Below are 27,704 nucleotides of genomic sequence, written 5' to 3'. Positions count from 1 at the left end.
TTTGCTCTCTGCCCTCCCAACTGTTCCTGCCCTTCCCCCTTACCTCACAGCTGTCCTTTTTGTCCTGTCACGTCCTAAACGTTGTGTCTACTCGCAGTAACTAGCTCTTCCACGAGCGTCGACTATACTATACTGTATTGTATTGTATTGTATTGTAATATAAAAAAAATCACAATCTCTCGTCACACACGTCGTGTGAACCATAACATGAGGTATCAGCAGTGACCACACGTAAATACAGTATGTATATGTGTATGTATACACGGTACTGTGTATGTAATTTAAATTTAATACCTCAGTCTCAATGGAAAACACCACCGAGTCTCTCACGTGAACAAGAACGTTGCCACAGCGCTCGTGTTAAAGAAAAGAAGAAAAGAAAAAGAAGATTGTGTGAGCAACAGCCAATGGGAATCCTTGGCGTCTTGCAGTTTGAGGCTGACGACTGAGCTCGTGCTGACGCAGCGTGATTTGATTGGCCAACGGTCTCCTTACAAAAAGCGATCCCAAAGAGCGCGCACTTTTGAGCGCAAAACCGTGTGTGGTGTGGTGAGGTGAGGTGAGGTGAATACGTTGCACAAGCGAAGTACTGATCATGTCTACCTCACGTTTTTACGTCGAGAAGGAAAATATGCTCGTTAGCGGCAAGAAGAGTTTACCACGAAAAGAATCTGCGGTGAGATCGTTTGGGGGGGGGGGTTTGGGTTTTCGTCTTAAAATTATTTATTAATTTTAATCTTCATCTATTTTTTTTATTTTTTTTTTCCGTCTTAAAATTATTTAATAATTTTAATCTTTATCTATTTTTTTATTATTTATTAATTTTAATCTTCATCTATTTTTTTTTATTTTTTTATTTTTTTCCGTCTTAAAATTATTTATTAATTTTAATCTTTATCTATTTTTTTTATTATTTATTAATTTTAATCTTTATCTATTTTTTTTTTTATTTAATTTTGTTACGTGTTTTACTTCATGCCTGACCCTCTTGTTTGCACGGCAGCCTCTCCAGACGCGGTCGTTACTTCAAAACCACAACACGGTGAGAATGGCTGGTCCGCTTGTTGCTGCTGATGGTTTTTAATTAATTTTATTTTATCAAATTTATTTATTTAAACAGAGATTTTTCGTGTGGACCGTCTGTGTTTTGGCGGTTTTGTGACCGCTCGACCCTTCTTGTGTCATTTATAATGTAATAATGGTGCTTTTGTGCGGTTTTTTATTATTATTATTATTAATCTCTTGTACAGAACGTCCCAGCCATTGCCGAACTTGGACAAAAGACCAGTGTACATTTTGAAATACCTCTCGACAAGACCAGTGTAAGTAGAACGGCGGGAAAAGCAAATGTCGATGGCGCTTAGAAAATAATTTAAATTTCCCGCTCTCTCGAATATGTATGAAGCTTCGTTAAGATCTCATGTTGGTCCAATAATGATGATTATCGTCACTAAAGTTTATTGTAAAGTGTATATATTTATATTGATTTCTTTTTTTTAACACTTTCCCGATTGTGGTATCGGAGCGATCGGGTTCCTGGAAGCCCCAGACGATGAATCTGCGGATCTTTTGTCAATGGAGTTCTTGTAAACACGTTGGGGACATAAAAAAAAATTGTTCGGGATGAGTGGGTTATTTGTGACAATTGAAAAAAGGCGGGTTGGTTGGGGATGTTCGAGTTCAGCGAAAAAAAAAAAAAAAAAAACCGAATTTTGTGAGTTGACGAAAGGGGTCAAAATGGAGGCGGATTAGGATAAAGAAGAAGAAGTGGGCATTTCCGTTCCTCCCCCATTCCGGGCCTCATGAAAGCCGCACCGGCACACGTTTGGAAATATCGGAGACGCCAATCGGATGAAGCTTGTTGTGAAAAGGTCACGATTGGTTCGCTGTAAAGAGACTGACTATAAGCATTAGCTGTTGCATAACATGGCGGAGTGTTTTATTATTAGTATTTTTTTTTGTGCCCACTCCTTGAACTTGCACGCGTCGGCCGCAAAACATTTCCCTTGGTGACTGGACTGAGGTAAGGGCACTCGAGCTGTAAAAGCTTAAGGAATGACGTATGTGTTTGTGTGTGTGTGTGTGTGTGTGTGTGTACAGGCTGGGCGGCATTCAGATGAACCTCTCTTGCGAGAAAATCCGCGTCGTTTCGTCATGTTCCCCATCGAGTACCATGACATCTGGCACATGTATAAGAAAGCCGTGGCCTCATTCTGGACCACGGAGGAGGTGATTGACCTTTGAGAAAGTTGCTTGACCAAGGTGTCTTCGTTTGGACTTTATCCCACAAAAGGAGGTTTGAATAAGGTGATGGTGGTGATGCTTTTGTTTTTTGTTTTTTTTATTTTGCTAGGTGGATCTATCTAAAGATTTACAACATTGGCAATCGCTCAAGGAGGAGGAAAGGTACTTCATCTCACACGTGCTTGCTTTCTTTGCTGCGAGTGATGGCATCGTGAATGAAAATCTGGTGAGTTGTGTTGAGATTTGGAATAATGTATTGAATCTTCCTTGTGGGAATGGTTGTGGGTTGCAAGGTCAAAAAAGGCACAGTGATTCAATCTGATATCTTGCTGTCTCTTGTATATTTTATTATTACCTCTGCCACCAAAGAGGGACAGGTTGTTTTTTCAACTGTCTGTCTGTGAGCATTACATCTCAAAACGTTGGACATTTTTCAACAAAACTTTGTGGACATGGGTGTGTGACAAGGCCAAATTGATTAGATTTTAGTGAAGATCTGGATATGAGAATGTTTAAAAAATAAAAAAAAAGTTTTAATTGAGTGATTCTGAGATTGGGGCCAAAAACTATATACAGCATCTTCTCCTCCTCTTCCCTTTATAAGGAGCGAAGTCCAATGACACCAAGCTTATCCCCTGCCTTGATCACTATACTCCTCCAATTCTCTCCGTTCTTCGACCACCCGCAACTTACTGATATCTCTCTTCACACAATCCTCCCATCTCAACCGTAGTCTACCTCTTTTCCTCCTACCTTGCTGTCTTTGCTGTTCTGTCTTCCCCCATCCACAACAAGTCTCCAGCCACTCAGCCGGCATTTCACCAATCTTCCCATCAAGCTCTTGTGCACATCAATCTCCTACCTCATCCTCCTCTGATCCCCCCTCTTCACTACCACAGTCCTCCTGACCTAGTTGTTCTTGCAAACCTGCAGCTCATGTTGACTTTGTCAGTGCCAGTTTCCATACCATAAAGGTGGGCTTGCGTTGCACATGTCAGAACCTCCCTTAAATTTCCTTTTATATTTGTCTGCCATTAATCACTCATCTGAATTCTCCGCACCTCAGACGTACCATCCCCAGTCACCCATGAAAGAAAGTCTGACTCGGACTTGGCATCTTTGATCACTGTTCCTCCCAGATACTCGAACCTATTTCGCTGTCTGATCTCCCTCCCCTCTTAGACCTTAGTTATTTTATAACTTAGTTTACACAGTTCTTCAGCTAAAATGTAGGGTCGGTAGGTCGAAATATAAATACAATTTCAATTTTTAGAAATTATATATTTTTATGATTTTTTTTTTTCGGTTGTTCCATGGAAAAGACGAGGGTAGGTGGTGGGGGGGGGATAAATGTAAATCCCAGACCAGGAGGATCTAAAAACTTTGAAGATGGAAGACCATTCAAATGCAGGATGCCCATGTTCACTGTATCATCTGATGTGAAAAGCAATAAAGAAGGATTAAAACTTGTTTTTACAATATAGTCTGGCATGTTTTTCTTGCATAAACCTGTTGGATCATCAAACAAATGGAAACAATGCTGAGAGAATTACTGTCCAAGTTGTAGATGTGTGCATGCACACCAGTACATCGTACTGGATGTGATTTGAAAAAGGTGTCTACTCGGAGTCAACACACTCCAAATGGTCAATCAGAGCCATAACCAGCTCTTACTTTTCAGCGGGCATCTGATCGTACCGTCTCCCCATCCCCATGGGCACATCAAAGGCTGATTTCTGGTCCGTTGAAGGCTGAATATCAGCATCTCGCAAGGAAACTTTGACTTACTTGGCACCGAAATCTTTCAATACAAACAGCGGTGTACAACTTTTTGACGGAAACAAAATCGGCACGATCGAGAGTCGCCTGTGAATCATCCCTGCTGCCGCACCAATTTGATGCAATAGTTCGGCCAGAATATTCATCAAGATGTTGCGTGATTAAATCGCCAATACAGTCACTTGAATTTATACCGCTGACATACTTCTTAACAATCACTTTCGCCCCAGAAACCAGAGTCAATCTGAACCACGCTGGCCACTGCTCAGACACCATGACCGAAGACTACTGCGCAGTTTGGTTAAAGATGACTCGGCATTTTGGCACGCGCGCGCAAGAAATTTTATTTTGAAAATAAATGCCAACGTTTACATTTCGGGTTTTGAAACTTTTGCATCTTCGGTGGAAAATGTATAAATATACAAGGTCAGCTGCTATGCAATGACACAATTCACTAACTTTTACCATGCCCAGTGGAGAATATATAGCCTCCTGAAGGTGGGGCAGTTTTTGCAAACTTTGAAGTCACGTCAGGTGACGCGAAATTCGAAAATCCGTCCCGACCAAATTTAGATATTGTCCCATACATTCATATGCCACAATCAAATTCAAGATTGCTTGAGAAATGGCGGAGATAGATTTTGAAAATCGTCATTTTCGCATTTTTTGCCAACTTTGAAGTCACGTGACACGAAAATGAAAGTGAATATCGAAAATCCGTCCTGACCAAATTTAGATATTGTCCCATAGATTCATATGCTACAATCAAATTCAAGATCGCTTGAGAAATGGCGTAGGAGATAGAATTTGAAAATCGTCATTTTCGCAACTTCAAAGGCCTCGTGACCTTGACCTTGACCTTCGGTGACCTTGAAAGTCATACCATCGTGTACATCTCATCGACCTTTATCAGGATCACTAATGACCAGATCTCCCGCTTCAACTTCATTGTGAACGGACGGACGAATCGAAGGACATCAACACCCATATTATTAGGTCATGCTCGAAGAGATGACCTAAAAAGGCTAAAAATGTGTTTTATATTTATATTTCATTTCGGCATATATACCGTCTGCGGATCTGTAAACCAAGTTAGAAAACAACTAAGGCCTTACCTGATATTTATTTTCTCGCTGCTCGACCCGCATCACCTCGATCTTTTCCATACTCCTCTTCAGCTGATGCTTCCCAAATAAATGCCTCCATCCATTCGCCGGTGCTTGCTGCATCCCCTGCTCATTCTCCACCACAACAGCCAGATTGTCCGTGTCCAACACCCTCCCTCTCCATACTCCCCCTCATGCTTGCTTACCTTCCTGCTTACCAGCTCCATCACCATGATAAACATGCGTGGGCTGAGCGAGCTTTCCTGCCTCAAACCGATGTTCGCATTTAACTCGGACATCCTAGGACCAACAAAAACTCTTCCCTTCGTTCCCTTGTACATCCCTTCCACTAACCTAACTTCTGCTTTTGCTACCGGCATCTATCTCAGTGTTGCCATCATAATCTCTCTCGGGACAGTGTCGTAGGCCTTCTACAGGTCCAAAATTGTGGAGTTGTGGTTGGATTCTGACAATTTGGTGGATGAGTTGGGTAGAGGACAAGAACAAGCCAATTAGATTTTGGTTCAGGTCCAGATTAGGCTTGGGTGAATCTTTTCTGAATATGAACTGCTGTCTCAATTCTGAAAGGAATCTATTCTGTGGGGTAGGGGTAGGGTGGCTTTCATGTCATCGCAGGCTTGTGTAATCCTGAATCGGTGCTAGTGAATGGCTGTTTCTGATTTGTCAATCATGGCGACTGATCTCGTTCACGTTTAGCATGACTTTCCATTCTGCGGCTTGGATGGAGTGACTTCAGATGCTTATTCATCACAGAGTTACGTGAGAAAGGGCATCGTAGGAGTAGATTCCGGAGAATTGGAACCGTTAGAGATGGTTAATCGGCTCTGAAGAATTTAGGGTTTGATTCACCGATCCAATGGAGGGAATAGATTATTTTGCCCAAGTCTAGTCCAGATGCAGATCCAGTCCATCGGTGGGATGCAAAATGAAAATTGTTCAGCTTGCAGAGGTATCCGTGCTACCGGGTGCCGTTTTAGTTTGGTGTGCAGCTTGTGGATGATTGTTGCATCATTGCTTGGAGCATTGCTGTGCCACTGATGCAGTGCCGCCTGCAGGTTAGGGCAGGAATTGGTAATTTGGCCATTGTGCCAGGGAGCTGGTGAGGGCTCACGTACTTTTCGTGAAAGGATACCGTGAAATTAACGTCCACCAACTAATGCAGGCAGACGGGGATGGACATTTAATGTCCATCCGAGGGACAGTGCACACATTGAATCACCTGTGAAACACCAGGATGACAGTTTATAGCTGGGCTGCGCTAAACAATAGATTTATTCAATATATTAGCAGAGCCTACTCCGCATTTCTGACGGACCAATTAGTCAACCTGTTTGCCAAAAATTTGAGGGAGAAGGAAAGAAGACAAATTTACCCATGTATCACCATTTTAAAGCCCTTTTCCCTGAGCAGGGGTAAGCTTTTTGCAGGCTCCAATCATGGTACCCTTTCTTGTGGTGGCCGGATGCCCTTCCTGACGCCAACCCTTTAGTCACCTTCGACACGCAGGGATAATTACCAGTATATTGGTGCTCATTCCGCCGACCTTCGGAAGGATGACAGGCTCTGTCAACCCCTGATGTTAATTCAGTGGCCAGCGGGGCTCGAACTCAGCACCCCAAAGATCCCAAGCCACCACTCTAACCACTAAGTCAACACCAGGCTCATAAATTTACTCATGTATAGAGTGCTTTAACTCCTCACTCCCAGTCCCCATACTCGTGTCATGCTCCCCCCCCCCCACTTTGCCCCCTGTATGTCCTAATGTCCCTTCCTACTATATATATATATATATATATATATATATATATATATATATATATATATATATATATATATATATATATATATATATATATATATATATATATGTCTCACATGATGACAGGCCCATCCATGTTTTTTTTGAGAGGTTGGGGGGGGGGGGGTAGGAGGATTAATTTATCTGTGCGAAGAATGATTTAACCTGTTGCTCAGGTTAACAAAAGGAAATTGTAATACCCTCTGGAGTCGTGGCCACATAGCCTATTTTTACCCCCCCCGCCCCCTAAAGTTGTATTTGTAACTTAAAATATGTGGCTGTGCATAAGGGTCAAAGAAAGACAGACAGACATGGCACATGTATATTAAAGAGTAGACCCTGCTGCAGAAGCGTACGTGAGCATATCTTGTACTATTCTCCATTCAAACTGCCCACCTAGTGGTGAAACAAGTTCAATATAAATTTCAGGATGTGTTGCCCTCTCCCAAATAACTGATGGGTCTCTTGGTTTATGAGTTGGGAAGTTGTTGAGAACAAGCTAGTCAGGTTTTGATTAAGGTAAAGATGCAGCTCCAGCCTATCAGTGGGATACAAAACATCAACTGGTCAGCCTGGTGGAGGGATGTGCTCTGAGTGCCATTGTAGTTGTAAATTGTAATTTCCCCATGATGAAAAGGTGTGCATTTCTGGTGGTGCATTGTATATCCATACCTCACTCCGTAGCATGATTTGTGCCATGAATCCAACCCTTGTTGAGGTGAATGTGAATGCGTGGAATTGGTGTGTTCACAAGCCATATGTACTCTTACTTCTCGATTACATTACTATTTTGGCCATTGTGGATAGGACAGCATGATCACTCACTCGTGGTTTCTGCACTTGAGTGAATTTTCAATGTTCAATTGTTTTTCGTTTTTTTTATTTTTATTTTTTGAATACATTTATGATGGTGTGATATGTAAAAGGTATCTCGATGCAGCATTCCCAGCTTTGCCATTGCAATGCCAATTTTGCCTTTTTCTTGCCTGCACCTGATGGCAAAATAGTTGGCTGACAAGGAGCTTCGAGGTACACGCACAATTCTTTGTGGGTAGCCTGGGTTTGAATTTCTGCTCAGCTACAAACTGTCACCCTGGTGTTTCACATGCAGGGCGATTCGTCAACGTGTGAGCCATAAGGGCGTTGTTGTATACTAAAAATTCAATTTCTTTCACAGTCGATGAGTTCTCAAGCACCATGAATAAATTACAAATTCCTCATGTCGAGTCAAAAGTCAGTCCTGGCTTGCTAGTTCCAGGAAAACTTTCCAGAAATGTTTGCTCTGAATGCACAAAAATGTGGAATAGTTGGGTCTCCTTTAAGCAGAGATGTTCAGGTGAAATTGTTTTCACTTGTTTGCTGGCTTTCCTTTGGATTGTTGGGAGCTGAAAATTGGAGGCATGATTACTATGAAAGGAGGGTGGAATTGTTCCAGAATCAATGGGAAAGCTGCATTGTTCAATTTTGCTCTGCAAGAGGTGGCCATCGGATATTGTTCAACCGAGTTTCTAACCATTGGGTTTGTTTTTGGTCATTATCCCTTGGGTTTTCCTGCCCTTGTGATATCCCCATGTTTTCCAGGTGGAACGTTTCAGCCAGGAGGTGCAGGTGACAGAAGCTAGGTGCTTCTATGGCTTCCAGATCGCTATGGAGAACATCCATTCCGAGATGTACAGCCTTCTCATCGACACTTATATAAAGGATCCTGCTGAGAGGCAAGCCCTGTTGCTGATCACTGGCTTGTTTAATTTGCAGATCACATCTGTATGTTTATTGCTGATATGATTATATTCTGGTGCCATGTTTTTCATTTTGCTTTATTTGGTGATTTGTAGGGGTGTAACGTTGCCATAAAATATTTTTGCGCTAGCCTTTGAGACGATGCACTGTGTAATGGTCAGTGCGATTAATTGTACGTACTTCAGGGCTCTCCACACTTTCTCAAATATCTACACTGAATTTATAGTAGATGTATGAAAATCTTTAAAGTATGGGGGCTGCCTATCCCCAACCCCCCAATCTGCTGGAGTTATCTAGATGCTCTCTCATGCATTCTCAGCTATTTTAGGTAACAAAATTTATGCTTCAAACCTCAATCCTTAAATACCGTACATTATTTGAAAAGATTTGATACATTCAGCGTGTCAGCGAAACATGGAACAGGAACAGGAACAGTGAAATGTATGACGTTAAGACGTAACGGTAAAGAAGTACAGTACAGTATGTCTTAACTTTTAACCCTTAGTATCTGAGCACCTGTACAAGCAATCGTGTTTTTCTTTACCCTCATGGCTGGTTTTAAAGCAATTGCCAATTGGTCATTATATTTATGTGAATCGTGTGTGTTTTAGAAATGCTGTGCCAAGTCGGTGATCTGTGATAACGGTATGGAGGCAATAAGGGTACAGCGTTCTGCGATAGTCATATCGGTATGACGACGGATTCTGACCTGTCGATTACCAATACTGATCTCGCTTTAAAACAAAATCATTTTTAATGCAAGTTGGAGTTGGAAGTAATCATTAAGGGGGGATGGAGGGGAAGGGGAGGGAAGTGAGGCACCGTGTGGGAATACTTTGAAAAATTACCGTGCTAATGATGTGTACTTCATTGTTGTGGGCTGGGGGTCGGTGGTGAGGAACGGCCGCCAGGTGGAGCAGTAGGGCCATCTCACACCGAACACCCGGAATTGCAGGTCGTAACCTTCGGCCAACTCCGAAGGTCATGGGTCACTTATGGACTGTGCTCACCAATTATCTGACGGCGTGGGGTAGGGTTAATAGCCAAATTTCAATGTACCTAAGTACCCACATCGTCAAATTACCAGGGAAGTCACACCCTCAATGGACTCTGTCGAACCGGCTCGCTCTCGCGACCTTGGTCCGGTGTAACCGAGCGGAATTACCAAAGTCCGTCAGTCCAAACAACAACTTGCAGCCCAATTGGCTTACTGGTTCTCAAGCACGAACCGTGCTGGGTCAATAATAGAAAGCACAACAACGAGCTAGTGCATTGAACAATTGGGGGGGGGGGGGTTTATAATGGTACAGGGGAGCAGAAAAAGAGCAGAGTTAAACCGACTATCAAAAAGGAATGCAAGTAATGTACAAGGCACTTAAACAATTGTTACTTGTAGACTGGGCCCACAGACACACACACACCCAAAATAAATGGTGGCCGCAGCCTTTATTTGGCCCTTCAGCTTGGGAGGGAAGGCGAGCTGAGGGCAAGAGTCTGCACTTGCACCTGTCTGCCTCGTGTGGTCTGGTCGAGCTGACTCGGCTGGACTCGAACCCACCGCCTCAACACAGCACCAAGCACGAGGGATAGAGCGACGGACGCCAGCCAGCACGAAGGCAGACGAGGCGAGAGACAACGAGGCGACAGGCGATCAAGGCAGAAAAAAAGCTTCTGGGCGAGGCAGACCCAGACAAAATCATCGCCCCGACCGTTCTTCGTTCCTCTCGTGAGGTGGGAGGGATTTCTTCCCTGGCCACTCACCTCCTGCTTGGATGGTTGTCTCTCACGATTTGCTGGCTGTCCTTAATTGGACAGGCCCACGGTAGGTGGGGTAACTCCCACCCTTCTGTATGGAGTCCCGATCTGAGGTGATTGTAGCTCTGCCTCCCTCCTCATGTAAGAGCACGTGTGAAATGGCGACCTGGTTGAGTGAAACACCCGCTCCAACCGATTGGCTAAAGAGGGAGTAGGCCCCGCCCACGGTTGCGTTCGTTGCGCATGAGGGAGGGCGATGGTGGAAGAAGCGAAGGTGTATGTTATGGTTGATGTATAAATTCTAACTATAAAATAACTCGCAGTGCACATGCACTTAATCACCCATTAAACATAGGGACGGGACCCTAACTATAAACACATACTGATCTACGGGGACTCTGGCTGTTGTGTGCGATGGCTTCCAGATTCATAACCAATATATGATGACTTATTGTACCATTGTGTATTTTTGCAACCTGTGCCAAAAACTTAAAACTTATTTATTATCTTGCCAAAACGAAGTTTTTGCAAGATATGTTAGTCAGCTTCTATGTTTTTTTAATTGGAAATTTTTGTAACTTCGCATATCAGAGGCCTATAGAGGTCTCTTTCAGTGCATAAAATTTTGAAGGTCAAAGGTCAAGGTCACTTTGTCGCAAATCAGGGGAGTCGACGAAACCCTTATTTTTTGAGTAATTTTGATCAGATAGTCTTCAAACTTCATGGGAATATAGTTCATGGTCTGGCGCTCAGCTGATTAATTTTTGGTGGCGATTGGCCTTGACCTTCGTGGTTTTTTTTTTTTTTTTGTCTGTAATCACGTATAAATCACTCTGCAGAGCACAGTTATCAGTGGAAATTTTTGTAACTTCGCATATCAGAGGCCTATAGAGATCCCTTTCAGTGCATAAAATTTTGAAGGTCAAGGTCACTTTGTCGCAAATCAGGGGCGTCGACGAAACCCTCATTTTTTGAGTAATTTTGATCAGATCGTCTTCAAACTTCATGGGAATATAGTTCATGGTCTGGCGCTCAGCTGATTAATTTTTGGTGGCGATTGGCCTTGACCTTCATGGTTAGCGCTTAAGGTCAAACATTTGACCCCAAGGTCAAATTTTCAAGTTTTAGGAACCATATCATGTAGTACCTCAAATTGAACACCTTGATGAGTTCTTTCTAGATATGTCAAGCTTGAGACATTATGACGTCATTTGGTGACGTTATGAGGCAAACGCATATTTTTCATGGTTACTCTAGAACGATTCTCATCGGAATCTCTCGTAGGCAGATATTCCTCAAGGAGTCGCTCCTGGTGGATAGCAGCTCTGTTCACCTCAGTGTGACCTTAAATAAGTCACACGTGGTCACCTTTTGGCAAGATACGGGTCACTCAGCGGGTGACATTGGTTTATTTTTGTTTTTGTTTTGAATAATATTTATATACCGGTTTACCCCAACAGTACAACAACGTTTCTGAAGGCTAGCAAATATAACCTGTCCCTTTCTCTGATGGGCGTGCGGTGGAGAAAGTGGGGGGAGGGAGGCGGTGAGGGAGAGAGGATGAGGGTTATTATATTATGGGGGGGGAGGAAGTGAGGAGTGAGGAAGCTTGGAAGGGGAGAAGAGTGAGAAAGGGGGGTGGAGGTGGGCAGAGCAATGCCTCAAATGTTGCTCTACACTGTGGAAAGGAGGGGTGCAAGAGACAGATACAGAGACAGACAGACAGATGTGTGGGAGGAGAGTGAATTTTATTCAGAGGAGCAGACAGACAGACAGTGAGCGGGGGAGGAAAAATAAAAAAGAAAGAAGAGTGATATGTTGTGCTTAATGACCGAACACAAATAATTTTTAAAATCTCATGTCAGAATAGCTGTACACACATTGACAACAGAGTTTGTAATGTTAACCACAGGCACATCTGCAAAATTTTTGATATCCCAGTTGCAGAGAATTTGTGGGAACATTAACAAAAAGCATGGACTGAAAACGTGCAAGTACAGCTCATGTACGACCTAATGATTCCATCGAGCGTGAACATCGAAAACAAAGCGATGCTACCAGATATACATGGGAACAAAAAAAAAGAGAGAAGGTGGCATTGCGAAGTGAGGTGTTTATACTAGTGATTTTAGACTTGTCAATGCAGAAATAAAGAAAATGACCAAATACCAAGACCTCAAGAAAGAAGTGAAAAGATCCTGGAAGCTGAACAATGCCAAAGTTGTACCAGTGATAATTGAAGCAATTGGAATGATGACAAGGAACCTCAGAGATATTATATACCATCCCTGGGAATATTATTTCAAACAAACTACATTTGGAAGCTGTCCGGGGCTCAGCGACGATCCTGAAGAGAGCCCTCGGCAAAAAACTTCACAGCTTGGTCCATGAATCATGACCATCTTACCAAAATGAAGATGGATACTTTGATTCCACCCTGGGAGGATTCTATTCCATGCTCTGAAACACACACACACACACACACACACACACACACACACACACACACACACACACACACACACACACACACACACACACCACACACACCACACACACACACCACACACACTAATGGAGGTGGATACTTTGAGACTTGGGAGGGCTCCATTCCACTTTCTGGTAGCCCAATACAGTCAACCCCTGCTTTATCGCGGTTCACCTATCGCTCCCCCGGAACAGCTTTCCCTTGGAACGTAACTCATTTTTTCTGCGGATTCCCCTGGTACATCGCGGTAATAATATATAAAATATAAATTATTTAAGCAATAGATTATAACGCGTGGTGCTCGACCAGTCGCACAACGCGCGAGACAGTTTCACTTGTGAACTTTGAATATTTTCTACGTTTTTTCTCCAAGCCCCACGATGCCGCCCAAACGCCCTGCACCTTCTAAGGCTTCTGGCAAGGAACCGAAGCACCAGAGGAAGGTCCTGACTCTCCAGGAGAAGGTTAAGGTGCTCGATATGCTTCGGGAAGGAAAAAGGTTTGCCGCCGTTGGACGAGCACTGCTCGTACCCAGCACCTCACAACTGACCAGACCAGACCAGACGAGTCGATCTCCAGCACCTCAAACTCAATCACTGCCAAACCGACCAGACCAGACGAGTCGATCTCCGGCACCTCAAACCCAATCACTGCCAAACCGACCAGACGAGTCGATCTCCGGCACCTTAAACCCAATCACTGCCAAACCGACCAGACCAGACGAGTCTTTTTTGGGGGAGGTGTCCATTCATCGCGGATTTTCACTTCACGCGGGGAGGTTTGGAACGTAACCCCCATGCGAAACGGGGGATTACTTCATAGAAATAATGACCAATAACAAACACTCTGGTGCCATTGGAGTAATGCAGTTTATATATGTACAAACGCAAGTATTTACCTTGAAACGGTGTTTTTTGAAAGAGCATTTAAAGTGTGTAATTGACAAAATTCAATTCAAAAATGTTTCAAGCCACAGAACACAATGTTGATCTATACTCTATGCCTTCACAGCAAGAACAAACATGGCGAACACCTGGTCGTCACGGTCAAGGCACGTCACAGCAGTGATTGCGAATCGCCCTTTAACATTAGCCTGACCATTTTTCCGAAGGATCTGTTTCTTTCTCCAACCATAAAATCGAAGGGATTATACCACACGGGTTTTGTGTCCTGAGAAGCTCGGCGCACTGCTACAAAGAGCTGAGAGCCAGATCGTACAGTTATTGTAGACCTGTTCTGTGTGCAACATAATTTTCGCAACCTTTACGAACCATGGTTCGGCCGCTGGGAAACGCTGGCAAAATGGCGTAAAAATCGATGCTTCCGCATAGATTGCATGGCTCACCGTGCCTCACCCTGACTTCGGAGCAAGTCGAGACCGGTACGTACGGTGAGAGGGGTTATCAGTCTACGAGCTCAGCCATTCTGGGGTACCTCTACTTCCGCGGCGGCTCTAGAACCTGTCAAAGGCAACAGTTCGAATCTCACATTTCAAAATCTCATTTAAAACTCAACAGCGCTCAGCACTGTTTGCAACTGTGTGGACGGACTCTTACAGAATGTTCAGCGAGACTGTGGTGGGTATGGTCACGTAGACGGAAGAGGTATTTCGGACTTCAGCTATTCTGGGTTACCACGAGTCCTCTGTGCATTCGTGCACACATGCATTAATATTCATGCAGTTTCTTCCATATTGTCCCTGAAGCCGCCAATGTTAGCTTAAGTAGCTTAAGCATTCAAGCAAGCACTCCAACAAAACTGTCAAACGGTTCCCTTGGCACGCAATTGGCATTCACTGAACCGTCATATTCACCATAAACTTCTCGGAGACTCACAAAATGTCACATATGTTCAAATTGGACAAATCAACATTTTTCTAGGAGTCGGGACTGCTTGTAAGTTAAATTCTGGAGCTTAAATTTTGTAATTATTTTTCATTTAAGAGATACTTGCGGCGATCTCATGTGCGGAAATGAAATAAAACGAATGCTGATGTCTCCAGGCGTTTATAAGCATTTGCAATGTACCCAGCGATTCATAGCTATGATGAACAGCTTGTTTCCAAGTTGTGGCCCGTTCCAAGTCAAGCAAGGTATGGTGGAGCAGGCCAAAAAACATGGCGGCTTCAGGCCCCAGCGAGATCACCCAGGAAACTCCTTAAGACACCAGACAGCGAGGTGGCCGAGGATCGCCTGATGAAGGATATAATTAAATAAGCCCGTTAATTATCTTCAAAAGGGGTGTTTTGACCCAAACACCCGATTCTTACCCTCGCCGAAGAATTCGGAGAGGGTATTGCATTTTGGTCCGTCTCTCTGTCCGCACAGAACTTTCATGCTTTTCTCCACAAAATGTAGAATGTTTTAATGATAATTATGTCATAAGTCATGTGCTGTGGCAGCCATATTGGAAAATCGGAAAAAACTTTGGACCTCTGTTTCTTTGAAACCGCACCAAGGAAAAATTAGAAACCTGGCACATAGCAAGTACTACTCATGGAGAATGAGTGAATTTTTTTATGACGTCATAATTGCATATGCAGAACGCCACATCAGATCGGTATGAAAATTCAGGGTCATTTTGGGATGAAATGGTCCATAGAAAAAATATTCATGATGTCATCGATCATGTGATTTGGCAGCCATATTGTTTTCAAAAAAAAACTTTAAAAAATATTCTTCTCTGAAGTGGCTGAATTGATCGAGGCAAAACTTTACGCGTATGACCGAGCCGACCATGAGGAAGAAAAGGTTCACACATGATGTCATTAGTCACATTGTTTGGCAGCCATATTAGATTTACCTGAAAATATATAAAAATACACCACTCAAAACAAGTCTTGAGGGTTTGCAATCTTCGATTGCTCTTTTTCTTGTCACTCTTGCACTTCCTTGGAGTTTTCTTGGTATACATGCAAAGTTTCAGGCTGCTACATTCTATGGTTTTGGAGTTATGGAGGACACGAAGAGAGAGGATACTTGCTATGGCTGCTTGGCCAAGAGCGTGATATGATGAATGCTTTCAGGGCATCCATGAAGTCTCATTCACTTGTCTTGTTGAGCATGAAGAAGCCTCGATCTTCCACGTCATGTGTTTTTCTGATAATCACTAAGAAGCCAACACAGAAGTGTTCTTTGGGAGTGAGGAGCTGAAACTGCAAACATTTACCAACCAAGTGGTTTGAAAACAAAACTTTAGCTTCATTTTGGAACCATAGTTTTGGTTATTGGTCAAGAGTCAGGTGCCAGAACAGTGCGTCCTCTGCGTCAAGAGTACTGGTTTTATCTGTTCCTTTGATGTACCTCTTGGGAACACTTTTGAGAAACGGTTAGAAGAGGAACAGCATGTATGAAAAACTGCATTCTACATTGGGCAGCTTGAAATACTTAAGGGGTGCAGTGAGGGGTCCATTGAGCCATCGGCGAGATATCCTTTGTTGCTGCTGCTGAAAAAGCAGAAAATTTTCCTGTGCTGACAAATGTCGTCTAGATGTTTTATGTCGCGACCATGGATCTAAAGAGCACTGTACCCGCACAAAGTGCACTGTTGCATTTCCGGATGCTATCCCAGACAACAATGAAAGATTATTATATGGACATTGCAGAAATTGTACATTCAACTTGTGACCTCAAACTTCATATCGACATTGCAGAAATTATACATTCATCTTGTGACCTCAAACTTCAGAAGAAGAAAAAAATAAAGGTGAGGGTTTTACTTTGATGATAACAGCATAATAGAAATGTGAAGCAACTGATGCATAGTTGGCTGCAAAGTCCACCTTCCATTTTATTGAGTCTGATCTTTTTTTGGGAGGGACATTTATCATTGTTCAAATGTTTTAAAAACCGTTTGGCAGGAACTGTTCAACCTTTATGTTTTGAAGAGAAGTACTTGCTGGGAAAATAAAATTAAACCGATCATTTGTTTGATTGGGGGGAGGGGGGGAGTGGTGTATTTTGAAGTGAAATTTTGTTTGTTGAAGTGAAAGCATTGTGACCCATGTGATCCAGTAAAGTTTTTGACAATATTCAGCCTTCAACAATTTGATCATTTCTACTTCATTTGATGTGGGTTGTTCTGCAAGTTTTCAAATTTTCGTGTGTGCGTGCGCATCCTCCATAACTTCAAAACCATGAAACTGAAAATGCATGCATACTTAGGGAACTATGAGGGGGGAATGAGTGAAAATTGGGTGTTTGCGTTGATTAAAACACCACTTTTGAAGATTATTAACGGCCTTATTTAATTGTATCCTTGGCCACCTCACTGGCATCTTCAGGTGCATCCTGGTTACCTGACTCTCCCACGCTGCGGTCTTAATTTGCCATTTTGTTCGGCCTGCTCAACAATTCCTCAATATGGAACGGGCCGCAACGGTTTATTAACAATATTTTTTTTGTTGTTTTTTTTTCCCTCCACTTTCCTCACTCATATCGAATGCCTGATCATCATACCTACAAAGCGCTGGATACATTTCAATGCTTATAAATGCCTGTATTTGAGACGCCAGTATTTGAGTTGTGAGGATCAGATCCTGTGGATTAAAAAGCTCGATCTGGAGTGAAATCTGAAAATGATAAGAAATCGGTGATCTTTAGATTTTTGCGGGTATATGCCATTATCATTCAGCTTGCCAAGCCATCTGTTCCTCATCTACCATTTAATTGGAGTGCTTGCTTGAGTGTTTAAGTGGCTTGCCGGGTGCTCTACAGCCGACGGCAGTACAGTTCATGTCCCGATTGAGATGGACAGGTGGCAGTTGCTGCAAGATAGAGGTAGATTTGGCCCTGTAAAGTGTAAAGGGACTCTCCGTGGGTGTGTGCATGCCTGCATGTTTCGTTACGGGTGGCATGGTGGCAATGTTTCCTCCCGTATCTTATGATCATGATGGGTGATTGAAGTTTTAACTTTTATCCTCAGCAGCGTATGAGCGATCACATTTTCCCATCCTTGTGACTGCTTCTAAAGCAATTGATTTATTTATATGAACTGGGTGTGCTTTACAAAGGTTATATGATTTCTCGTTGTGTTTCCGAGCTGTTTGCTGTTTTAACATTTTCTAAATTACTGAGTCAAACTTTTTTATGTATATATATATATATATATATATATATATATATATATATATATATATATATATATATATATATATATATTTTTTTTTTTTTTTAACTTTTTCTACCCTTCACAGCGATTGACAGCTTTTAATAAATATTAATGTTTATGCACATCTTGAATGTCTATCATGCAGTGCTGTTTTTAGCTTATCTGGAATTTAAATTCCAGAAAAGGTATTGTCATTGTGCTCCGTCTGTCCGTCGACTTTCTGGCCAAACTGCTGATATGAGCCGATCCAGCTGAAATTTGGCAGCTACTTAACGCTTCTGACTTGTGGGAATTGCAAAACTCGTTCTGGCACGTAACTTTAATAGGTCAAAATGGCCACCTCAGTAAATTTCTTCAAAAAATCTTCTTCTCCAGTCAGAATGCTGAGTCAGTTATTGGAAAAATGGTGTAAATTCCTAAAAAAAATCTTTTTCCACAGACCCACCAGTCAGAATGTTACCAAATTTGGGTTACAATATTTGGTTTACAACATTTGGTTAGGGCCCAGATATGCTACAGGTCCAGTGGTCTATATATATATATATATATATATATATATATATATATATATATATATATATATATATATATATATATATATATATATATATATATATATATATATATATATATATATATATATATATATATATATATATATATATATATATATATATATTGTTGTAGAGTTCCGCCCGTTCGGCATGCAGACGACCGTTCAAGCCAAATCGCGGTCGTACGTCCACTGAAGGCCGCAATCCAGTCGTGACTTTCCAGATCAACGCCGAAATCCAGTCACGGATGCCTTAACGCATCATAAACTAGCCAATTATTGTGTCCACGCGCTACAGGGTCGATCGCCGAATTATCAATGTACCTAATTATTCACGCGGACAGAAATACCGGGAGTTTATACCTCGACGGGACCTGCACGAAAACGAGCCGCTTAAGCGGCTCGTTTCGTATGCGAAGCCGAGTGGTTATAAATCGCCAAATCCCGTCGGACCAAATGATCACTTTTATCGGCCTTTAAAGCCAGTTAATATCCCGAGCGCACCATGGCAGTCAATACAGGAAAGGACGCAACGAGCAGGTTCACATTCAACAACGGGGGATTTATTTTCATACGTAATGCAATGAATGGGGGGATGGGGGAAAAAGACACGAGCAAAAGGACTACAGCCGAGTTCTATCGGAATGCAAGTATATACAGGCACTTAACAACAATTCTACTTAAAGACAAGGCGCCACAGACTTTCATACAAAAACCCAAGAAAGAAAAGACACTGGCACGTAAGCCTTTAATATTCCTCAGAGCCAGAATGACCGAAAAGCTCCAAGAGGCCGGGCAGCTTACCTCGCCCCCCTGGTGGCGACTCTATGGTCTTCGTGATCGGCGACCCCTGGTGTCTCCGTTCGGTCCGGTGCGTCGCGAACGCGCCAGTCGCTTGGGCGGCTTGACGAGCAGCTTGTACGGCTGCTCGGTTGGCCGGGCGTCGTCGCGGCCCCTTTTTACGAGCCTGGCCGGCGACGCTTCGGAGGAGCGAACAGGTCCCTTGCTCTTTCAGAGTTGATGCTCCTCTAGACCCCGTTCACTCCTCGGCGTCGCCCGACCGTATCAGGGCTGTCTGCCCCACGCTCCGATGCTGCCGCTAGCTCCGACGACTCCAGGCTCCACCGGTGAACGACCCGTCAAACAACCACCTTCGCTCGTCAGATTCACCACCAACCAACTGCCCAACTCCTCTGTCAGCGTCCCAACGCGGCTTTTTATAGCCCCGAGGGGAGAAGCCGCCGAAGGTTTCGCCACCCGTAATCGGCGCTTTACCCCTTTCACCTTTGAACCTTCAGCTCTGGCTGGCCCCGCCCCTTTCACTTCTGATTGGCCAGCTCCTTCAGAGGGTAAGGCCATTCTGATCCGATTTTGCCGTGAAAGCGGCTGATCATACGCGGACTTTGCCGCTGTCGAGGATGTTATGGTATTTGTCGAGGAGTCGGTGTTGTGGAGATGACGTGGTTGTTGAGTTGTTAAGGGGACGATGTGTTTGTTTAAAATAAAAGATCGAGAAAGAATAACGGCGAATTCAGAGGCACAGCCCGGCACACAAACAATGCCGTTATACATTGGTTGGGGAATCTAACCAAGAACACACACTTATCGAAATAACTGATCTTCGGGGAACCTGAATGGTGTTCTGTGAATTTCCACCACCGTCACAATATATATATATATATATATATATATATATATATATATATATATATATATATATATATATATATATATATATATATATATATATATATATATATATATATATATATATATATGAGCCTGGTGTGTTGGCGCAGTGGTTAGGGCAGCGGCTAGGGATACAAAAGGTCCTGAGTTCAAGCCCCGTTGAGCCACTGAATTAATACACCAGGGGGTTGACTCAGCCTGTCATCCTTCCGAGGTCGGCGAAATGAGTACCAGTATACTGGGTTGGTGTATACCCCGGTTAAAATAGGTGTACCATATCCCTGTGTCGTAAGAGGCGACCAGGGTTGCGTCAGGAAGGGCATCCGGCGTAAAACATGTGCCAAATCACTATGCGGATCATACGGATGATCCGCTGTGGCGACCCCGAACGGGAGCAGCCGAAAGAAGAAGAAGAAGAAGATATATATATATATATATATATATATATATATATATATATATATATATATATATGTGTATATATATATATATATATATATATATATATATATATATATATATATATATATATATATATATATATATATATATATATATATATATTTTTTTTAATGTTTACTGAAATTCCCCCAAACCAGGGTGAAAGCTACTCAAGGTTTTGGAGTTGTATTCATACAGTATGTACTGTATGTAGGTGGTAATTGCACTGCCTCCAATCTTGATTCCTGAAAAATTGCTGATATTGGCCAAGGTGTGTTATTTATTTATTTCTTTATTCCATAAAGTGTAACATTTTTTTTTCTCTTTGCTAACTCCTCTCCCCACCTCTTTCCCTTTCTTTTTAGGTCATCTCTACCGAGATGACCTAATAAAGCCGGACCAAATGTCTGTCCGTCCGTACGTCCGTCAACAATTTTTCTTTCCGATCTTGATGAAACTTAGTAATGTGGGTAGAGATCGATAAGTGTTGCACAACGATATAACTTTTGTCCGGGTTCAAGGCCAGGGTCACGAGGTCACGTGAGTGATAAAAATTGTTATTTTCAAAACCTATCTCGTCTGCCATTCTACAAGATATTAGGCAACTATTTATTGATTATGATAGTAAAAAATATTATCTTGTATCTAACCGGACAGATTTTTGAATTTCCGTCCCGTTTGGCCGCCACGTAACCTGGAAGATGGTCAAAAACATCTCCCGGTACAAAGAAAACTTTTTACTTCCGATCTTGATGAAATTTGGTATGTGGGTGGAGGTCGATGAGTGATACCCAACGACATATTTTTCCTGGATTCGAGGTCAGGGTCAAGGTCATGAGGTCATGAAAGTTGCGAAAGTCACCATTTTCAAAACCTATCTCTGTCATTTTAGGAGATATCTGGCAACGGTTCATCGATTATGACAGTAAAAAACATTATAGAGATGACCCGTCACCCCCACACGGGGGTAATTTGTTTTTTCTTTTCTTTCTTTCTCTCTTCTCCTTTCTCTTTCTCTCTTCTCCTTTCTCTTTCTCTCTCTCCCTCCTCTTTCTCTTTCTCTTTCTCTTTCTCTTTCCTCTTCTCTCTCCTCTCTCTCCTTTCTCTCTCTCTGGGTGGTATTTATTGTGAAATGCATTTTCCAATAACATTTGGAAAATAGATTTCAGACCTTTTGTTTCCTTCTTCACTGTTATTCTATTCTATGCAGAAAAATTTTGATGACACAGTATGAATTTTAATTAATGCCCCACACATCTGTCTTCTCTCCTCCACCCTCTCCCTTTCCTTCCTTCCTGTTTTTTTTTTCCCCCTCCCCCCCCCCTTCATATTCCCATCAGCGAAGCGACGAGTGATATTTTGCTCGTCATTACTAATTAAGTTGGCATGGCCATAAAAATTGTGGTGTCAAATATATATATATATATATATATATATATATATATATATATATATATATATATATATATATATATACATATATACAGTGCTCCCTCGCTATATCGCGGGTCACTTTTCGCGGCTTCACTACATCGCGGGTTTTCAAGTAAAAGTAGAAGAGATTTAATGCTCTTGGCTGTGCAGTACTACATTCATCTCATCATAGTCATCTTCATCGTCATCAGTATTGCACAGCTATCATCATCATCGTCATATCTTCATAGGTCAGTACCCATAATACGTTTTTTTATCCCCCGCCGTATGGCGGAAGGGGGATATTGTCACCCATGTCGTCCGGCTGTCCGTCCGTCCGGGCGTCAACATTTATAGCTGTGAGTGCGATAACTCAAACTTTTCGCCATATCAATTTGAAATTTGGGTCACACATGTACCACCTGAAAAGGAAGAACCTTATTGATTTTGGACGCGGCTGGATCCAAGATGGCCGACTGGGGCAGCCATCTTTAAAAAATGTTTTTTCGCCATATTGATTTGAAATTTGAGTCACATGTACCACCTGAAAAGGAAGAACTCTATTGAGATTTTGGGCGTGGCCAGATCCAAGATGGCCGACTGGGGCGGCCATCTTGAAAAATTTTTTTTGCAATAAATGGAAAACCGCTTATCTGATTTGAATTATTTTTCAATGGCGGGGGATTCCCCATCTCTGATGGTATATTTTTATATTTTATAGTACAATATAGTATTTTTAAATGATTTTTGGTCTTGGGCTTTGCAGCCCCATGAAGTCGCATTTCCGATGAAAATCTTTTAATTTTTTTTTTTTAATAACTGATGAAATGTGTGTGGGGAAGGTTAATAAGAGTGTGTGGATGCTGTATAATGGTTTAAAATACGTTCAAAATGTGTTTTAAATATATTTAATTAAATAAATATGTGGTTTCTACTTTGCGGATTTTCACCTTTCGCGGGTGGGTCTGGAACGTATTAACCGCGATAGGTGAGGGAGCACTGTGTGTGTATATATGTGTGTATATATATATATATATATATATATATATATATATATATATATATATATATATAATATACTTTTTTTTTTTGACAACTTTGGCAATTGATCATCTATGGGTTGTCCAAAGGTTCCAATTTCTGCATATTTATTTTACTCAGGGAGTTCCTCTTCAACGCCATAGATACTATGCCGTGCGTGAAAAAGAAGGCCGACTGGGCGTTGCGCTGGATTGGTGATGCTGAGGCTGGTTTTGGTAAGTTTTTCACTTGGTCCCAGCTGAGCTGATGTTCTCCTGTTGGTGATTATTGTCCAATCTGTAGTGGTCAGGTTGATCCATTTGTGGAAGAAATCTAATGCAAGCGTGACACTTTGTGCAGGTGAGCGAATAGTTGCTTTTGCTGCAGTCGAGGGTATATTTTTCTCTGGATCATTTGCTGCTATCTTCTGGCTTAAAAAGCGTGGCCTCATGCCAGGCCTTACTTTCTCCAATGAGCTCATCAGTCGTGATGAGGTGAGGTTTGGAAGCTTTATAGTAATTTAGATACTTGTGTTTTCTCATGTTGTGGCTATTATTCTTCTACTTATTGAGGATTTGCCATCTTTTTACATTTTTTGCCTGGGTTAAGTTGTTTTGGGATAATTTGTGGACCATTATGGTCTTGACATGATGTCAGGGAAAGTGACCCTATGTCAAGTTTTGAACCGCTTAGTACTTGCCTTTGGAGCCCTCTGTTGCCTTGGACTTTGTTTAGGAACACTGCTTTCATACAACTGGTGCACTGACCTGATTTGATGTTCTCTACCTTTCAGGGCCTTCATTGTGACTTTGCCTGCCTCATGTTCAAGCATCTGGTGCATAAAACTTCTGAGAAGAGGGTTTGCAGCATCATAAAAGATGCAGTCTCCATTGAGCAGGTGCATTTACATACAGGACCATACATGAGGTGTATCAAACAGCAGTAAAACAAGGTTTTAATGAAAGCTTGTTCATGTGCCCAGGAGTTCCTCACTGAGGCCTTGCCTGTTAACCTGATTGGTATGAACTGTGACCTGATGAAGCAGTACATAGAGTTTGTGGCTGACAGGCTCCTCGTAGAACTTGGCTTCTCCAAGGTGAGAAACGTTAAAAAAAAATTTCTGCCCCACCTCCTCCCCATCTACACAGTTAAATTTGAACTCGTCAACATGTAATTTTTTTTTTCATACTTTTGGAGCAGGTTTACCTTGTGGAAAACCCATTTGACTTCATGGAAAACATCTCATTGGAGGGAAAAACAAATTTCTTTGAGAAACGTGTGGGAGAGTATCAGAAGATGGGTGTCATGGCTGCTTCTGTGGACAGCAAGTTTACTCTTGATGCTGACTTTTAAGTAATCTACCTATTGCACAAAACTGTTAACTGTTTTATTGCCTTGCTGCTCTTAAATAATTCCTATGTAAATATACAAGTGGTGTCTGGAGGCTGTTGAGCAACTATCATGTATGACTACTGCATGTCAGGTAATCTTTGAAAGACTCGACACCTGTGCGGTTCTCCTAAAATAGGACATTTTAGCTCTAATGCCTCTGGATACCCCTGTTCCTTGTTAGATTTTTTTAAATAATAATAAATGTTCACGTGTATGACTGTGTCTTTCTATGGAATTCCTGGAATGCCAAAGTGATGTCACACACATCACACCCCTCTATTTGCAGGGGATACATTCCTGCAAAATGTGAATGTCGGAGTATTGCTTGTATTTATTTATTTATTTTCTTTATATACGTGGTGTAGGCTCGTGGAAGAGCGATGACAGAACAAATCGGGACACATCATAACAAAGGGAAGAGCAGGAGAAAGGGGGGGAAAAAACAGCAATGCAGAAGAGAACGTAGACTGGGATGGACAAATGAGTGGTAAGGGTAGACAATATGAATACATCAGCAAAATTGTGTTTGACCAGTTTGTGTTTTTTGTCAAGGTCTGAGGAGAGAAGAGGCTGCTGCCTGTCTGTTAGAAGGGTTAGAGATGTCACAGCAGAGTGGAGTTATCAACAAAGAGGATTTTCCAGAAAGTCAGTGTGATAATTGATGAAGATTAGAAATATGGGGCCTAGAACACTGCCTTGGGGTAGTCCAGCCTTAACAGGGAGAGATGAAAGGGTTCTGTTGAGAGCCACACATTGTCGATGAGGGTGGAGGAAGTCATTCCAGTAACCCAAGCGTAGAGTTTGCCTTGGATTCCATAGGCAGGCAGGTCGCCAGACAATCAAAAACTCGAGATATGTCCAGACGGCCATGATCTCGTGGCTGATATTGAGGGCCCAACCATTGTTGGGAGAGTGACCAGGTCTGAATCTGAATTGATGATCTGAGATGAGGCTGTTTGAGAAATGGAATGATTTTATGTCAACTGAAATTATGGATTCCATGACCTCACTGCTGATTGGAAGTACAGTAAGCTAATTGGGCTGTAGTTAAAGGGACCTGGTTTTTTGCATCTTTTTATGTCAGGCTGTGATGATGGCTAATTTACAATTTCCCAAGTGGATATCGGAGACAAGTCCTGAAGTGTTTTAAAAAAAGATCAATAAAAGAAACAGCAAATGTAGAAGCATGTCACACTTTATGACCCACTAATACGTGGGGTCCGACTTATGATTAGACATTGAGGAGTAACTTGCGTTGAATTTTTTTTTTTTTTATTATTTTTTTTTTATATCGACTTCTGCCACCAAAGGGGAAGGAGCTAGTTTTCACCCCTTTGTCTTTGTTTGTTTGTTTCCAGGATATCTCAAAGTTGTGGATAGATCCAGATGAAAATTTGTGGAAAAGCTGGGTGTGTAACAAGGGCGAACTGATTAGATTTTGGTAACGATCTGGATCTGGATACTCCAATTTTTAGGTCATCTCTATCATCTCAGTAGAGATGACCTAATAATAACAGTCTCGAAGTCTGTCCGTCCGTCCACAATCAAACCGAGTGGAGACAAATAACCAATAGTGGAATGGATAGAGGTCGATGAGACATGCACAACGATATAACTTTCAAGGTCGTCCATGGTCGAGGTCAAAGTTGCAAAAATCGTCGATTTCAAATCGTATCTCCTCCCTCATTTATCAAGAGAGATCAAATGTTATTAATGATTCAGATACTATGGACTATTATCTAGATTCTAGAACAACACGAGCCATTTTTTGGAAATTTGCTCTCGTTATGATTTTATAGCCCTTCAAACTTCGCTCTGATTCCCTGTATGAGCCGTTCATAAAGTACATACAAAAATAAAAGTATTAAATTAAGAACCGGAACTCTCCGAGACAAATATTACATTTGAAGCTTTTGTCAGATTTAACTAAAACAATGGAACACAAGTTTATATGCACACTTACTTTCATTTATGACATTAACATTGTCTTGAATGTCAATTTGTACTTTTATTTTCATAAATGACATGCTGTGATATTAAAAGAAAAAGGTAAATTACACCGCTAGGGACTGCATCGTCATGACTTGCAAACATCGGTTCATAAGGAACTGCTGGCTTTGCAAGCGATTAGCGATGTATGAGGGTGGCGGGTGGGTGGTCACTAGCCTGCATACAGAGAGGGGTGGGTGGTTTTGAAAGCCGGAAGTAGAGCGTACGTACTTTATGAACTGCCCCTATTCCAGTCTGGCACAGAGTTTCGACCTCTGGCAGAGATGACCGGCACTCCCGCTCGGGGGTATTTTTTTATGTGATTCTTCACTATTGAGAGAGTGTGAAACCGATATACAGTAAGTTCTCGCTTTTCGCAAGGGTTGCGTTCCTGGAAAGCCTTATGATAAGCGAAACTGTGTTAAACAAAACATATTTTCCCATAGAAACCAATGTGTTTTTGGCTCGGAATTTTTTGGACATAAACACAAATAAACAAAACACACTCCTCGAGTCGTGGAGACTTACCCCGAGGCTGGAGGAACGGAGTTGATTGCGGTGGACAAGTCACACTTGCGGAGTGGCAGAATCGTCCCCCTCTTCACTTGACACTGTGCTGTCACTTTCTTCACCAGCAGGAACGGTCTCTTGGCAGCTGGTTGAAGGAGCATCCTGGATGGTGGATGGAGTGGTGCTGCATCTTTTGGCTTGAAAAATGCATGGAGAGTGGGCTGGATGGCTTTCTTTTTCTTTGCTGCATAACATTCCTTGTAGCAACAAAGGGCATCATAAACAACACAGCTAAAATCAGTGCTCCTTTCAAGATTTGGATCTTGCTCGATAACAAATTCTTTGGCACTTTCAAACGAGCTGAGGATTTGGCTGAGGTTTTTCATGGTGAGATGCTCGGATGAAGGTGTCACAGCATCTTCTTCTTCCTCAAGAGCCCACTGCTGTTCCAACTCCACAAGATCTTCATTGCTTAAGGGTTCTGCATGAGACTCCAGTAAGTCATCCACGTCCTCTTTGTCAACCTCTTCAAACCAACCTCCTGCGCCAGGTCTACAATTTGACTTGTAATCAACGGAACATCAGCAAACCCCGTGAAATTGTGGACACACTCGGGTCACACTTTCTTTCACACAGCGTTCATTGTGGAGGCACTCG

General features: G+C 42.2%; 1 protein-coding gene across 2 annotated transcripts; it reads left to right on the top strand.

The window, feature by feature from the left end:
- Window positions 1–439: 439 nt before the first annotated feature.
- Window positions 440–24,762, top strand: LOC147017328 (ribonucleoside-diphosphate reductase subunit M2-like). Of its 2 annotated transcripts, XM_085846877.1 has the most exons (11): window positions 440–676; window positions 1,004–1,042; window positions 1,251–1,322; window positions 2,101–2,229; window positions 2,354–2,470; window positions 8,530–8,663; window positions 23,298–23,392; window positions 23,517–23,650; window positions 23,950–24,054; window positions 24,139–24,252; window positions 24,357–24,762. In XM_085846877.1, the coding sequence occupies exons 1-11, from the start codon at window positions 596–598 to the stop codon at window positions 24,507–24,509; spliced, it is 1,173 nt and encodes a 390-aa protein (XP_085703003.1). In that variant the 5' UTR covers window positions 440–595; the 3' UTR covers window positions 24,510–24,762. The 2 variants fall into 2 exon arrangements, with proteins under 2 accessions (XP_085703003.1, XP_085703004.1); XM_085846878.1 differs by lacking the exons at window positions 440–676; window positions 1,004–1,042; window positions 1,251–1,322 and adding an exon at window positions 1,714–1,871.
- The last annotated feature ends 2,942 nt before the right edge of the window (window positions 24,763–27,704 follow it).

Source organism: Eptatretus burgeri, chromosome 11 (genome assembly GCF_056783735.1).
Source record: "Eptatretus burgeri isolate ZD-2024b chromosome 11, Ebu_testis_v1, whole genome shotgun sequence".
Classification (NCBI taxonomy): Eukaryota; Metazoa; Chordata; class Myxini; order Myxiniformes; family Myxinidae; genus Eptatretus; species Eptatretus burgeri.
This window is presented reverse-complemented; position numbering and strand designations above follow the sequence as displayed.